At 38.6% G+C, this 17,269-nt stretch overlaps 1 protein-coding gene across 1 annotated transcript; it reads right to left on the reverse strand.

Moving 5' to 3' along the window:
- Positions 1 to 15,763: 15,763 nt before the first annotated feature.
- Positions 15,764 to 16,918, reverse strand: LOC104748604 (putative F-box only protein 9). The gene has a single exon (XM_019236764.2). It carries the CDS (start codon positions 16,916 to 16,918, stop codon positions 15,827 to 15,829), a length of 1,092 nt encoding a protein of 363 aa, XP_019092309.2. The 3' UTR covers positions 15,764 to 15,826.
- Positions 16,919 to 17,269: the final 351 nt, after the last annotated feature.

A 17,269-nucleotide genomic window follows, 5' to 3' on the forward strand; every position in this document is an offset into this window, starting at 1 on the left:
GCATTCTAAAACACATGGAGGTTCCAAATTACTTGTGGGGAGAGGCAGTAAGGCATTCTACCTATCTGATTAACAGAGTGGCTACGAGATCGTTGTATGACAAAACACCATAAGAGATGTTTAAAGGGAGAAAGCCAAACTTAGAACACTTGCGCGTTTTTGGATGTATTGGCTATGCACGGGTGGAGTCACAACATCTAAAGAAGTTAGATGATAGATCACGTGCGTTGGTGCACATTGGAACTGAACCAGGAAGCAAAGCGTATCGTTTGTTCAATCCTTCAACGCGTAAGATTGTAGTAAGCCGAGACGTAACCTTTGATGAAGTGAAGAAGTGGAACTAGAGTGATACACAAGATGTAACAAAAGTCTCCGGGTCCTTCACTGTAATGTTTGGAGATTTTGGTAACAATGGCTTAAGAGAAATTGAAGCACATCATGTACCAGCTAATAACTCTGCGGATAGAGTCAAAGTAACAGTAGAGTCTTCAGAACAAGAACCGGAAACAGCTCCACCTGTCTTAAGAAGATCAACTCAACCTAGTGTAAGACCAAGTTATTTGAATGATTATGTGATGTTTGGAGAAGAAGAAGCAGTACGACTCTTGTTAGCCTTAGATGATGAACCACGAAACTATGAAGAAGCAAAAGAGCTAGATGTATGGAGAGAGGCTTGCAAAGAGGAGTTGAGTTCGATTGAAAAGAACAAAACTTGGAACCTAGTAGAGTTACCAGCTGGTGTGAAACCAATTGGTTTAAAATGGGTGTTCAAAGTTAAAAGGAATTCAGATGGGAGCATCAACAAGTACAAGGCAAGGTTAGTTGCCAAAGGATACATACAGAAACATGGAGTCGACTTCAATAAGGTATTCGCTCCAGTAGCACGACTTGAGACAATCCGCTTCATCATCGCATTGGCTGCATCTAGAGGATGGGAAATGCACCATCTAGACGTAAAGACTGCTTTTCTCCATGGAGAACTTAGAGAGGAAGTTTTTGTTACTCAACCTGAAGGCTTTAAGAAGAAAGGGAGTGAAGAACTAGTGTTCAAGTTGAATAAAGCTCTTTATGGTCTGCGACAGGCTCCTCGAGCTTGGAATCATAAGCTCAATCAGATTCTTGTGGAATTGGAGTTCGTTCGTTGTGATAAGGAACCTGCTCTGTATCGAAAACAAGTAAATGAGCATTTGTTGATTGTTGCGGTTTACGTTGATGATCTTCTTGTTACTGGAAGCAGCTTGAGTTTAATTCGTGAGTTTAAACTCAAAATGTCAAGTCGATTTGAGATGAGTGACCTTGGCAAGTTGACATATTACCTTGGCATTGAGGTTGTGCAAGAAAGCAGTGGAATTACGTTGAAACAGGGGAGATATGCGGCTAGGATTCTCGAAGAAGCTGGTATGACAGAGTGTAATGCCGTACAAGTTCCAATTGACTCAGGTACGAAACTCTCTAAATCAATGGCAGAACAATCTATTGATGAACAAGAGTTTAAAAGAAGCATTGGCTGTCTTAGATATCTAATTCATACCCGACCTGATCTGTCGTTTGCTGTTGGAATCTTAAGTCGCTATATGCATTGTCCAAAGAAGAGTCATGGGGTTGCTTTAAAACATGTTTTGAGGTATTTACAAGGAACTACAGAGTATGGTCTCACGTTTAAACGAGGAGATAACTCGGGTTTAGTCGGTTATAGCGACAGTAGCTACAATGTTGATGAAGATGATGGCAAGAGTACTAGCAGACACATCTTTTATTTGAATGGCTGTCCTATTACTTGGTGTTCTCAAAAGCAGGAAACGGTGGCTTTGTCCTCTTGTGAAACTGAATTCATGGCGGCTACTGAAGCAGCAGAGCAGGCTATTTGGTTGCAAGATTTGCTCTCGGAAGTAACTAGTGAAGCTCTTAAGAAGGTGACTGTTCGTATAGACAACAGGTCAGCTATAGCACTCACCAAGAATCTTGTTTTCCATGGTCGCAGCAAACATATCCATAGGAAGTATCACTTCATTCGTGAATGTGTTGAAGATGAGCAGATAGAAGTTGAATATGTCCCTGGTGTTGAGCAAAAGGCTGATATCTTGACAAAACCTCTTAGTAGAATCAAGTTCAGTGAAATGAGAGGCTTCACTGGAGTTCAAGATGTGAGTGAGCATGGTGTTAAGCTTAAGGGGGAAAATGTTGTTGTAAGCTTGAAGTAGCTTGGAGACCAAGCAGAATATATTTAGGAGTATCTAAATATATATATCAAAATGTTAGTTTTACTTTCTTTAGGAGATATCTAAAGTTAGTTTTCCAAAAGTGTTTTGGAAATAAAATCTATACATAAGGAGGTGCTAAGATGTAATAAAAAGTGTAGTAGTGGTAAAAATTTATAGGGAAAAATGAATGTCTGTGATTTCAAAAAATTCAATATCATGTTAAGATCGTTGAATCATCATTTATTATAAAATTATTAATAATATCTTATTATTATGAATATTGTGGTAGTTATTTTTTGATAAAATTTTAAATATATTCGAATAGTCATTGAAAATTTTAAATAAGAGACAGATTTGTGTTTTTCAGAAATTTAAATTGGTAAACAGATTTAAAATTGTTTACGAAATGTTATTTATTTTTAAGATTATTGTGATAATTAATTTTTAATACATACTCCCTTTGTTTCATAGAGTGTCATTTTAGAATTTTATTTTTGTTTCACAAAGAGTGTCATTTTACATTTCCAATGCACTATTTAATATTTTCAATGCTTCTTTTACATTAGATTTTCTAGTTTTACCCTTAATATATGACCAAATTAACCCATTAAACATTTATTAAATAAGAGCATATATATATATATAATTTAATATTTTCTTAATTTGTGTGAAGTGTGTCAAAATGACACTCATTGTGAAATAGAGGGAGTACTTGAATAGTCATCAAAAAAATTTAAATGGGAGAATAAGTTTTATATTTCAAAAAGTTAAATAGATGAATAAGTTTTTAATAGTTTATGAAATGTAATTTACTTTAAATAATTAAATATGTTATGAAAATGATAATTAAATAATTAACTATATTTTTTTTTATAGTTGATGAAGTCTTTCATTTTTAAAAACTAATATAAAGAAACATTATCTTATATATTCTAATGACACATTTATGTAAATAATAATAAAATGAAGATTTCCTTATATATTTTAATGGCACATTTATTAAATCAAAAGACTTATTTTTGTAAATATTTATTTTTAGATGCTTAACTGTAAATAAGTCTCTAAATCGCTATGGCGATGACACATCAGCATTTTCAACAAAATGTTTCTCTATTAATATATAGTGGATATTTTATTGTTAAACATGCTATAACAATAATCATATGTCTTCATAAAATTGGCTTATCGACATATCCTACTATATTAATTGGGAAGTACAAATATAAAACTAACCTTAAAATGTGTAAAAAATTACATTCAATTGCCATTAGAAATTTTAATTAAGATTAAATAATTAATTAAATAAATATTTTTAATTCAATAAACAAAAATAGGGGAAACATCAAATAAAAAAATTGTAGAAAAGTAAAAAAAAATCGGTTAGAATCAAAACTAATTTGTACTTAAAAAAAACTAACAGAGAAGATTTTTTTTTACATGTTAGTTATACCTTTTTACTTACTTCACAACTATAGCAAATATTTTACAAAAGTTTAAATAATTTTATTCATTACATGCAAATGTTTTATTGACAGGTTTTCAATAAACATTTTTAAAATACAAAAATTATAATATAAACAAAAAAATTTTAATCACAAACCACTATAAATAAATTTTCATCAAAAAAGTTCAACCCGTGGTTTTCCGCGGGATAATACCTAGTTATATGTGTATTTAACGTCACATATCAGCTAAAACGTTTAGGATTCATAGTTATAACATAAACCAGATCAAAATGAACTCAAATATTAATGAGTTTCACTTGACAATTATTCAAATTTAAAATTTTGTACACGGTTTTTTCATTTTTTTAGTTTAACTGTAATTTTCCTGTATATAATAAAGTTTAAAATTTTAAAGATTTAATACATTATAACTGATATGTATAAAATTAATACAAATATTTAAAATATAATGAGCATGTACACACATTAAAATTTTAAAGTAACACGAGCATGTTATATTGTCCTGATGGCTGAGTAAGCTGAAGGACGAGACATATTAGAATCAATGTTAATATTTTTTTGGTCGGAAAAGGGGGGCAAGCCCCCAAATTTATTCAGCAAAATTTTTTAAAAAGTTACAATCGGAGTTGTCTCGGGAACGCAGTTCCACAAGCATCCTCCAACAAAATAGAACGGACACAATCCGGTACAACATCAAACATATGAAAACCTAAAGGTTGAGAAAACGCATTGTTCGCTAACCCGTCTGCAAGATGATTAGTCTCCCTATACACATGTGAAATACGGATTATCCAGTCCCTTGAAAGAAAGTCATGGCACAAACGTATCAGGAATGACAACAGATGAGACTCCCCTATCCCTGTTGTCAGAAAACCAACCACAATTTCGGAATCCACCTCTAACTCTAACCACAAGACCCGATTCTCCCAAGCAGTAAACAGACCATAGTAAACGCCCCATAGTTCATCTAACGGAGCATAGCAAACACCAATGTTCAAAATGAACCCCCGAACCCAGTCACCCGCATTATCCCAAAGAACACCACCGGCAGTAGCTAACCCCGGGTTCCCCCGTGACACCCCATCAGTATTCAAGCGCATCCAACCCTCACGGGGCTTGCCCCATCGAATCATTCTCTCCACCCTCGGCCCTCGACTCTGTTGAGCAACCACAACCTTTTGGTTAGCCACATAAACCTCTTTCGCCAAGTCTTTTAGGAACTGCACTCTATCTCCGCATTCGCCACGCGCACCAAATACATTCACACATCTCCACTTCCAGCCCCACCAAACAGAGATTGCAAAAAGTATAGACCACGAAGTCTCCCCAACCAACTTACTATCCCCCAGGTTGCTATGCACCCACTCAAGCAGAGACATGGAGAAAAAATCTCGCCATTTCGTAGCTGAACCCAAACGGTCCCAGACACCGCCATAGCGGGGCAATCACGTAGAATATGGATGATTGTCTCATCGCCACTTTTACAGACTTGGCAGAGCCCTGAATCACATAGATGTCTTCGACATCTCTCCACGTTAGTCATTAAAATCTGGTTCAAGACTTGCCAGATAAAGACACAAATTCTTTCTGGTACCGTAACTTTCCAGCATCTTTGAAACAATAAACTCAAATCCTGTCTTGGTGTATTATCTCGAGTAAGAATCGTGTTGGCAGAGCTCACCGTAAACACCCCATCCGGTGTATCACTCCACGACAAGCGGTCCTTGGCGCCTGTGACAGTATCTAACACCATTGCTCTCAACCGCAGAATGATGTTTTCATCAACATAAAGTGCAATTCGACCCATTGACCAACCCACCCCATTCTGCCAGAGTTCATGCGCTATCAGAGCCAAACAATCAGCAAGTAAATCCCCTGTTACTACCTCCATCAGTGGCAGATTAAGCAACCATTTATCAGACCAAAACTTAACAGACTTCCCATCCCTGATCACCCAACTCAAACCAGGAACGATCACCTCTCTCAGTCCCACAACCACGCTCCGCCAGGTCGACGACCAGTTGCTTTTAGAGATCAGCCATGAATGATCATGAATCTCCTTCACTTTGTATTTGCTTCTCAACACCCTGGCCCAGAGACTGTCTTGATCCTTAAGTAGTCTCCACCCAACCTTAGCTAGGAGTGCTTTATTAATTTCTGGTGTAGATCGAATACCCAAGCCACCTTCCCTTTTGGGACGACACACCTTTTTCCAATTCAGGAGATGTTGCTTCTTCCTCTCAGCACTACTACCCCATAAGTAAGAGCAGGACATCTGGTCTAACCGTTTAAGAGTAGATTGAGGCAAGGTAATCGTGCTCATGGTATGCACTTGAACCGATGCTAGAACTGCTTTGGTAAGAGTAATCCTACCCGCAAAACTCAAGAACTTTTCCTTCCACCCTGATAACCGAGACGACACGCGTTCAAGAATATCGCCAAACGTATCCTTGTTGATTCGTTTATGGAGGACCGGCATCCCTAGATATTTGCCCAAATTCTTAGTTGAATTAATCCCCCTCTCAGCACTGATCATTCCACCCAACTCACGGCTCACATTACTGGAGAAAAAGATCTTTGACTTAGCCAAACTCACCTTCTGACCTGAAGCCACACAGAAGGTTTCTAACACTCTTTGTATTATCCTGATTTGTGCTACAGACGCCTCCGCAAACAGGATCAAGTCGTCTGCAAAACAGATATGCGAGAGTTTAGGCCCTCCCCGCGATAAACTGATCAGCTTCCATTGCTTCAAGCTGATGGACTTATCGATCATGTGACACAATCTCTCAAGATAGAGGACAAACAAATATGGCGACAAGGGGTCTCCCTGTCGAAGCCCCCGCAGAGGTTTAAACGGTGATGCTTTCTCTCCATTCCACAAAACGGTCATCGACGGTCCAGTAACGCAGCGCATGATCCACACAACCCAATAATCTGGAAACCCTGCAGCTTTTAACGTGTCCTCAAGGAAGTCCCATCTCACACGGTCATATGCTTTCTCAAGATCAAGCTTCAAAAGCATCCAACCTTTCCTACCCTTCTTACGTCTTGTAACGCCCGTGTCCCAAAAATTAATATATAAATGATTTATGTTTATGTCGGGAATTGGAGTGAAACCGGTTTAATTTTAGTTGGTTTATTAAGTTGATCGAATTATTATTAAACGAGAACTGGTTTAATTAATTCTTGGTTTAGCTAAATTATGGTTTAATCAAATTAAACCAAGGAAAAACCCTATCGTTCCTTTAAAAACACTCGACGCCTCTTGTCTTGGGGGGGACGGGGGCGGGGTGGAGGGTGGTGGTGACGATAGAGATGAAAGGGGAGAGGGGTCGTGAGAGGAGTACGGGCTGAGGTGGTGTTGGCGTGAGAGGAAGAGGCGATCGAGATGTTATGTTGTTGGTGTTGGTTGCCGCCGTTTGTTATCTCCAAGACTCTCGTTGTGTACAACCTGTGCTGTTGCCCGTAACGCCTTCACGGGAGAGCAAACCGGTGTTGTCGAGAAGGTATCGTTAACCCTTAACTCTCGTTTCTGTTGTTGTGTTATGTGAGTCGCTGATTTGTGAGTTTGGTGGTCATGGGAAGAGGATCGTATTTTTCTTGGTTGCATGGATTTGTTTATTGGATTGATCTTTAGAATTGATTATTAAAGTGATTATGTAATCGTAAAAAGAGAAAGTGTTTGTCATGATTGTTCTAGTTGCCACCACCGTTGTTGTTGTGGTTGGCTCGTGTTTGTGATAGTCAGTGTATGTATTGGCTTACGTTGATCAATGTTTGGGTAAAGAGATAAAAGGCGTAGAGCCTGGTTTGGTGGTGATGTAAAGAAGAGAGGGGTGAGCCGTGCATATCAGTTTATGTATACATGTACGCATCTCCTTCTCCATGGAGTTGTTTTTGTGTTTGTGTTTTCTTCCGACTCAAGAGGAGGAGAAGCAACGTGAGTCCTAGAGCAAGGGATGTTGTGCTGTGGATGGGTGTTGTTATCAAAAAGGAGAGAGAGACGCGATGGAGTCATGACGGAGATGAGAGAGAGACGCGGCAGAGGTGGGCAAGCCTCTTGTGGGTCTGGATAGTCATGTTATGGCTTTGTGAAGTTTCTCTAGTGATGGGAGAACAGAGCAGAGTGAACAGAGATGAAGAGGAGAAAGAAAGTGAAAAAAGATTGGAGATAAAGGCAGTGTGAAGTAGCCAACTTTGGAGGCTCGCTGGCGCCGGATCTTATATTGGATCGGAAAGGTGATTATATTGGCGTGATCTCCATCAAGCCAAGAGTTCATAGCATCTGACATAGCTTCATTCGGAGTTAATCTAGAGGAGTTATGTTTGTTGCTTCCTGGGCACGTAATCACTAAACTATGAAAATCTAGGCTAAGTATGATCCTTAGTAACTGTTTCGAGATGGCTCTTTCTAGGCGGCATTTGGCGGTTCAAAACTTGTCTGATCGAGACAAATTTCGGTAGTACGGGCTTCATATCCAACGGTGGAACTTCGATTTCAACGGTTAGTTTATGAATTATTCGAGTGTTTTATATAAGCTTTTGTATAGATTAAATTGTGTTAAGTTGTGTTGTTGGTTGAACCAACAAGCTTGGTTTGAGATAGAACCTCCGTAAGCTTATGGAGCAAGGTCATGGTGGTTATAGAACCAAGTTAGAGCTCAGGAGTGTCAGTTAAAGCTAAGACAGTGAATCGATGGATTCGTCGGAGAAGTGTTTCCGTGGCTGGACGGAATAAGGTCTTCCAGCCCACCTCTCTTGTTACTCGGTCGCTAGGGGTGGTTGGTTGTGCGACTTAGTAACTAGATGAGGTGGTGTTTGGGATACATGTTTAAGTGGCTTGTTTGGGTGGATCATGAAGTGGCCAGTTGGAGGAGTAATTAGAGTCTATTAATGTAAAATGTTTGTGGAACTTTTGTCAGAAGCGGTTGATGCCGGTTGTCTTGTCGGAATTATGGGGTTCTGGTGAGATTGTTTCCCTTGTGTTCGGTGTAAGGATTGGGAATCTGGGTGCGGTCATTTCAGTTTGGTATCAGAGCGTATACGGTCCTAGGACATGTTCTTGAATGGAAATAGACTTGTCTATGTCGTGGAGACGCAGTAAGTGTTAAGGAAAAGCACAAGTGTGTTGTTTAAGTGATTGATCTATGAGTGATCAAGTAGGATAATGTTTTATGGAGTATTCCCAGGATCGAGTTCCAAGGAGATAAGTTGGAGACTTGCTTTGTCGGGGGCAATTTAATGCGAATGAGAATATTTTTGAAAAGTGATGTTATGAAGCTTCTAGATGGATATCTAGTATTTTCAAGTAAATGGTGTGTACAAGTTGGATTGGGGTGGCCATTGGCTAGATCACCTGAACCTGGTAGAGTTTGCTTACAACAACAATTACCAGGCAAGTATTAAGATGGCTCCTTATGAGGCTTTGTATGGGAGGCCATGTCGTACACCGTTATGCTGGACTCAGGTGGGGGAGAGGAGCATGTTTGGGGCAGATTTTGTTCAGGAGACCTTAGAGAAGATTCGGCTTCTCAAGCTGAACATGAAGGAGGCTCAGGATAGGTAGAGGAGTTATGCCGATAGGAGGAGGAGAGATCTTGAGTTTCAGGTAGGAGACAGAGTGTACCTCAAGATGGCCATGTTGCGGGGTCCGAACAGGTCGTTGACAGAGACTAAGTTGAGTCCGAGATTTATGGGTCCGTTCAGAGTGATTGAGCGAGTGGGACCGGTAGCATATAGGCTGGAGTTGCCTGAGGTTATGCGTGCGTTCTACAAGGTATTTCATATTTCTATGTTGCGGAAGTGTCTCCGTAAGGATGATCAGTTGTTGGCTAAGATTCCTGAAGATCTTCAGCCTAACATGACTTTGGAGGCGAGACCAGTGAGGGTTCTCGAGAAGAGGATCAAGGAACTTCGGAAGAAGAAGGTTCCTTTGATGAGAGTCCTTTGGGACTGTGATGGTGTGGAGGAGCAGACTTGGGAGCCCGAGGCGAGGATAAAGGCAAGGTTTAAGAAGTGGTTTGAGAAGCAGGCCGTGACTTGAGCTTGTCTAGCCTGGTCTCAGCTGTAGTCTTAAGAGGTGGTTTTCGGGATACAGAATTCCGTGAGGCTGTTGCTAAAGAAGGAAGTTTCATGAAATGAAAGTTTCTAAAAGTGGAAAGTTTTCCATAAGTGGAAAGTTCTAAAAATGGAAAGTTTTATGTGATTTTGAATTTGTCCATTTTTAGTGGTTCGGAGCCTTTGAGGGGCTTGTGTGGCCTTCGTGGCGGACTGTTGAGTTATTGTGTGCCCGTGTGGGGCAGTCTTTCAAGACATTGTGTGGCCTTAGTGGTGGACTTTTGAGTTATTGTGCCCGTGTGTGGCGGTCTTTTGAGACATTGTGTGGCCTTTATGGCAGGTTGTTTAGCCAATTGGGTGGCCTTTGTGGCAGAATGTTTAGCCAATTGTGTGGCCTTTGTGGCAGGCTGTTTAGCCAATTGTGTGGCCTTTGTGGCGGGCTGTTTAGCCAGTTGTGTGGCCTTTGTGGCGGGCTGTTTAGCTAGTTGTGTGGCCTTTGTGGTGGGCTGTTTAGCCAATTGTGTGGTCTTTGTGGCGGGCTGTTTAGCCAATGTGCCTGTTGAGGCGATCCTTCGGGATGTATGGTCTTTGTGACGGTCCTTCGGGACGAGTGGTCTTCGTGACGGTCCTTCGGGACAAGTGGTCTTTGTGACGTTCTTGTTGAGGACATTTGTTTGGCCTTTGTGGCGGTCCTGTTGACGACATTTGTTTGGCCTTGGTGGCGACCATGTTTAGGATATTTGTTTGGCCTTGGTGGCGGTCCTGTTTAGGACATGTGTTTGGCCTTGTGGCATGTATATGATCTTGTGTGGTCATGAGGTATTCCAGAGAGGGAATATGTGGTTGGTAAGACATTGTGATGTTTTAAGCGAGCCACGGGAAGGAAACCTGGATAAGAATAGGACTCAGTCGTGTTCAGAATTGTTTTCTCGCGACTCTTGGGGGACTTTGGTTCTCCTAGTACTACCATATTCTGAGACTGTGGCTTGGGAGTATGGTTCGATATCGACTTCGGATGACGATCCGGGGGCGCGCTGTAGGGTGGCAACCTGAGAGACAAATATTGGACTTCCTTTTATATATGGCATGCGGGCTTAGGCCCGATGAGTAGCCAACATTATGGCATGCAGACTTAGGTCTGATGAAGAGCCAATAAAAACTCAAGGTTTAGACCTATGAGTAAAGGAAAGTCCAAAAGTCGAGAGCAAATAATGCCTGGAACGTGAGTCTATTGCCTAGAGGTGACCTTCTGTAGATCGGTCGGAGGAGTGCGGGCCGTGGAGACGGTTGCACGGGAGTCCTTGGCTGATGGTTGTTCGAGATTCGAGGACGAATCTATGTTGGTGGGGGAGAATTGTAACACCCGCAAACCAAAACTGTGCGTTTTGGGAGAGGGTGTCGATCGACACCAAGGATATTGTCGGTCGACACCAATTTTCTCTGGTTCGAACAGTTCGATTTAATTATCGATTTGTTTTGGTTTAGTTTAAGGAAAACCATTGAACCGAGATATTAAAGTGAGAAAACGACCTAGGTCATGTTTTGTTTTGTCTCATGCCGTTTTTGAGAAAAACAAAGAGAGAAAAAGTGTTCTAGAGCTTTTGGGAAGAGATTGGAGAGATTCTTGGCTGTTCTTGAGAGTTTTGGATCTAGGAAGGAGCTAGAAGCTTGCTAGGAAGGCTGGGTTCGTTCTTATTTGTTAGAATCTTCCTGCAGAGAGGTGAGTGCATGACCATAGCTGATTTAAGCATGTGATTCCTTGTTCTTGCTTGTTTGTTGCTGTTTTTGTGTGTTTTTCTTGCTAGAATTGATTGGTACAGGTTCCTACGGACGTATATGTCTTGGGTTTTGAGTATTGGGCGATTTGGTGGAGTTTGGGAGCGAGATTTGACCCTCGGCTTCGTGTGGATCGCGATTGCAGAGGTAGTGTCGATCGACACCAATTGGTGTCGGTCGACACCAAGAGCCAGTGTCGATCAACACTTGGCTGGTGTTGGTCGACACCAAGAGCCAGTGTCGGTCAACACTTGGCTGGTGTCGGTCGACACCTCCCTTCCAACGGGATCATGTTTGTTTTCCTGGTTTATATGCTTTGTTTGTTGATTGTTTGGAACATTGGAATTAAAGTTGCTTGTGTGTATAGCCAAGTAAATGGGAGGATTGCCTCACTGAGTGTTTATAAAATACTCATGCATCTCAACTTGTGTTTGTGGTGCAGGTAAAGGCAAAGTGTGATCGTGGAATCAAGGCAATGAGGAGGAGGATGTTCTAGGGACTCGATTGGTTGTTGTCTGGCATTGCTAGGTTGCTAGAGTTGGGTCATTAGAAACAGTACTAGGTTGCTGGTTCTATGTTTCCTGATGGTTGAAGCTTGGATATTGTTTATGTTATACTTATTGGTTTATTATTGGATAATGGTATTAGTTATTTCCACTGTTGATTGTGATTGTGGTTAGGTGGCTAGTGGATATGAGACCACTAGTTATAGTTTATTTATTTATTATTATTATTTATTATTTATTTATTTAAAAAAAAAATGGGTTGGGTCGTTTCAGCAAGCTTAGCTTGATACCAACCAATTAACCCCATCTCTAGGACCTATTTGCTTATTGTTTGTTACTTATTTCATATTTAATCATTTTTCATCGTTTATTTTGCATCTTTGTTCTTTGTTTTGCTTTTGTTCTTCTGTTATGCATCACTCGACCACCTGCTCGACCATGCACTCGACCGAGTGCGCATACTCGAGCGGCAGTTTACTTCCTTGTTTATGTTCTGTTTCATTCCAGTTTGCTCTTAATTACATTTGTTAGTAGTTTCCTCTTGCTTAGCATAGTTTATTGCACTTGTTCTACAGTTTAATTCTGCATTAGTACTGTCTTAAGGTTCTTTAATCTTCTGCATTTACATTTCTGTCATTAGGATTATTAGTAACCAAATCATAATCATATCTGGCTTAACTTGAATGCATTGATCACATCTTGACTGCTTGCATAATCACCCTTTATGGATTGACATCCTTTATGCTACAACATCATAAGGGTAATGAAACACCTTGCATACATTCTGATCATCCATACTTTGTCTGTTTGTTTGATTGCATCATCCGTTCATTCATAAGTAAACCTTGAAAAAGTTCTTGCTTCAAAAGTCAAAGTGGCTCTTTATGAAGTCCTCCTGCAATTCCTGTCTCTTCCGTTTATCAACCTTGTTCAATGCTGTAGTCCTATTATGTATATTTCTTTCAGCAGTAATTTTCATAAAGCATTCACATAAGGGAATCTCTTCTGCTATGTTCCATGTAGGCTTTAGTAATTTATTCAATCACTGATGAGATTTCTTAACGCGACACATATGTTTTTCATTGTCAGTTGCATTATGATCATCAAGTCCTTCTTGATTACCTAATATTTAAAGACATTGGGGCTAGCTGTGCAGAGTACCTTCTCTTATGTTATTTGCATATCAACTGCTCCATCCCTGCGTATCAAGATTGGATATAATCTGCTATTATCTTTGTGTGAGACCAGCCATGTTGGTTTAGTATCTAGTCTTCAAATGATTTCTCTAGCTACAAAAAAACTTAATGCGTTACTGTTGATTCCTGTTTAATAATATCCACTTTATTTTCCTGGTAGATGTTTGCGGGTAGTATGTGATTCATGGACCCTATTTGTGGAATTCCCATTTGAAGAAAGTACAAATGCTTCATCGTCAAAGAGAAGAAAACTTTTGCTTCAGACTTCTGGCGTTGAAAATAACTGTAAACTCAAACTCAGGCTTTTGAAGATGTCAAAGATTGTCTGCTTTCGTTGCAAAATTCAGTTGTTAAGCTACATCAGAAGAAACTATTTTTGATAACACATTTTTTGGTTAAATTATATAAGACACCCATATTTAAAGATGACTAATGGGAGGAGAAAAAATAAAAACAAGGGAGTAGGATCTAAACTTAGATTAGTATTATTTTTATTATTATCTAAAGTTTAAGACACAGATTTGAGTATTACCAATAGGAATGCTCTAAGAGCGTAACAAAGAGAGATGCCAATTGTATGTAGCAATCAGATTCCCTTGTTGGTTACAACAACATTTTGTAGAGGATATGGCTAGAACCTAGGTGTAGATTTAACTTGGTTTTGCTGGGTTGATTGTCCTTGATCCTTTCTAGTGGGTTACTTATCTCAATCAATATATAATCTTTCTGTGAAAAAAAAAACAAATTATGGTTACTTTAATATCATTATTCAACAAAATCATTTTGCTCTTTTACCTATTATAAACAAAACTAACCCAAATTATAGTTAAATCCAAATATATTTAACACTCTTAATCATACTGTTGGAAAAGTTTGGAATATACGATGTCATGTAAATTAATTTAACATTCCTAATCCAAATTAATGAAATGTAACCAACAATTTTAAATTAATGTCATACTGTAACACAAAAAGTTTGGAATCCAAATATATTTAACACTCCTAATCCAAATTAATGTCATGTAATTTTTACAAAAAAATTATTTACTACCACTTAACTTTATATTAAAATTAAATATTAATTAAATGTTTACAAATATTACGCCGCACGTATGTGCGAGTTTAAATCTAGTTAATGATTAACTCTAAAACCTAGCTTCATATAACTAAAAACAATACACGGCATGATATATCGTTGGTTCTCGATAGTCGTTGTTAGTTTGTCGTTTTCTTGCACTTATGACTCGACAACTTGTCGTCTTAGGGCATTTCCAACCCATATCTCCATTTTTTTCTTTAAAATGGAGTAACTCTATTATGGAGTTGGGTTTTACTCCAACACTACTCCATTTTGAAGTAAAAAATAGAGATCTTCAAATTGTAGTGTAAAGAAAAAAAAAGAAATCTCTAAATATAGAGAAAAAAATGGAGATCTCTATTTTGGAGATGAAAATGGAGATGGATTGGAGCAAAATTGACTCCAAACTCTATTATGCAGATGGAAATGGAGATGGGTTGGAGTTGGTCTTAGTAGTTTTTAGATTTTCTATCGGAAAATATCCTTTCGGCAACGCTGGTCAATGTACGACTATGTTGGTCGCTCGATACCAACGCTAGCTGGTACGTTGGTCTGGTGATTCCAACATTATCCTATTGAGGTTCGATGTTGATCTCTTGATTTTTCTTACAAATGTCTCGACAGTTCTCTGCCATTTGATCTCCTTAGTCTTCACAATGTCCTTTGTTCGAGGAATTTTGATTTTGAGATTTTTATCCTTGATGCGGGTCACTATACCATCCTTCATAGTATATGACATTCATCATATCGACAACAAAATCTAACTGTGGGGCGCCAACTGTTGTTGCAGTTGTAGTTCTCTCTTACATGGATCTACTGACTTCGGCGAAATGAAAATTACGTATTAGAGTTTACAATAACCATTTCTAAATCTTCACTCATATTATAGTTCAACAAAGCTTCCCATCTAAAAGACAATACTAAATTTATTAACCAACAAACTCAAGAAACACAATACTTTGTCAATACATATATATATATAAAGAAATAGACATACAAAACTTTTAAAAATATTAAACAAAAACATATAACAAAACATTATGAATTAATAATAATACTGTAGCGCGAGTCAAAGTTAGATACAAAGTGTAATGCGAAAATTAGAAAATGTAAGAGCACACAGACAATCATAACCCCTACAATTGTTTCCTCTTAATATTACTACTAGACACCTTATAAAAAGTATCCAAACATTTCTTAATCTTAAAGTAGCCTAAACTTGTTGGTATAGATGAAAATAGAATTTGAAAGTTTCATATTATGTGATATTCCTCCTAATTAATCATGCGAACCAATTATATTCATATTATGTGATCCTCCAGAATCATGCGCACTCAATGTCCACACACGTCATTACAAACTTCGTCGTTGTAATGCAAAAAAGAAACTAATTCATAAAAAGAACAGGTGATGTTAAAAAAAACTACCAGTTCATTAATTTAATCAAACGACATTGCGTACAAAAAAACAAAACCGAACCAAACTTGGAAGTGAACCTTACATTGATCCGCTAGTTCCATTCTTTTCTTTTTCTTTGATCTTGCTAGATTTCAACCAAACTTGGAACATAACTGAAGACAATCGGGCGCTGCCAATTAGTAAAATCTTCATCATGGATCTCTGCGTAATATGTATCGTGCAGTCCAGTAATGTTGACCATGTTACTGCTGGTCTCATAAGAACCTATAGTACAACACAAGGCCTTTTCCTTCCCCTCATGGATCAAAAAACTCCAGCAAACCGGAAAACTAAAGTAAGTACTGAGGCGTTTGAAATCCACTTTAATGTATATACTCCATAACAAGGCGGCGTCACTATCAATATCATCATCATCGGCCATCCAAATCTCTATGTCTAATTTATGATAGCTCTGAAGTAACACTAAGAGTTGTTCTTCCCCAACAACTGATAGAACCATATTACCATGATTTTGAATAGGCGGAAGGCAAAAACGTTTAAATCTCTCCGTTGTAAAATCAAACCTGAGTAAGAAATCTGTTTTTTCATCCGTAGCAAGCCAGTAAGTGTTTCCCTTCAAAGACACACCAGTATTTGGTTCTATGAAGCAGTCGAGAGGGACATTATCAAGAACCCTCCATGAACAAGAGCAAATCTCATAGATTTCAACGGTAGAAACATGGTGGTTTGGTTCGTAACCATCCCAACACCTCAAGATTTTGTAGCTCCGACAAGACTTGTTAGTATTTTGGTATCCTAGGGCAAACTTAGAGTCTCTCTTGTGATCAGTTTTGAGATGGATCCACTTGGTTTGCTCCAAATACGGATTCCAAACCACGAGCCTATTGTCTTTGGTGGTGCATAACAACAAACCGTCGCAGTGGAAAACTGCGGCTATATCGACTTGTTCTGAATCAAATCGCCAATCCTTAAGGCTAAGTGCACCATCAAACTCTTTAGATGGAGCAGCAACATCGTGATTGACGCTCATTCGCCAAACCTTATATTCTTTCAACACGAGAACTAGAGATTGCTTTGAAGCTTGGAGAAATCTTGGGTTTTTCTTTATCAAACAGTTCCATCGTTTGCAAGTGAATCGTATTGTTTTCAGAGACGTCGTCGGGAGTCTACTGAGTATATCCTCTAACAACTCAGCCGGTACATCGGAGATCCTCATTGTTTTCTCCCAAGGCTCTGTTAGTAGAAAATTAGGGTTTTGACTTATTCACGTTGGCCCTTAAATCAATGTCGAGTCTTGTCTATTAATCTATATACTAGATTTAACCGTGAATGTAATTTTAATTATTATTTATATTTTATATTGTATTTATTTGTTAAATATTAGATGTTTTGTAAATAAAATAATAACTAAATTTTTTTGACTTTTGTACTACCGAATGTTTATATTAAACTAGATTAGGCCCGCGTATTAACGTGGATATAAGAAAAATATGTAAAATTTTAAGTTATATTCTATATATATATATATATTAAACCGGATATATAGTTCACGCACTCCATTTTGCAA

Source organism: Camelina sativa, chromosome 15 (assembly GCF_030686135.1).
Source record: "Camelina sativa cultivar CO46 ecotype springtype chromosome 15, ASM3068613v1".
NCBI lineage: Eukaryota > Viridiplantae > Streptophyta > Magnoliopsida > Brassicales > Brassicaceae > Camelina > Camelina sativa.

What these genes read in the sequence shown, in the direction of transcription:
- LOC104748604 (XM_019236764.2), bottom strand. Translation starts at nt 16,918, where the DNA reads ATGAGGATCTCCGATGTACCGGCTGAGTTGTTAGAGGATATACTCAGT.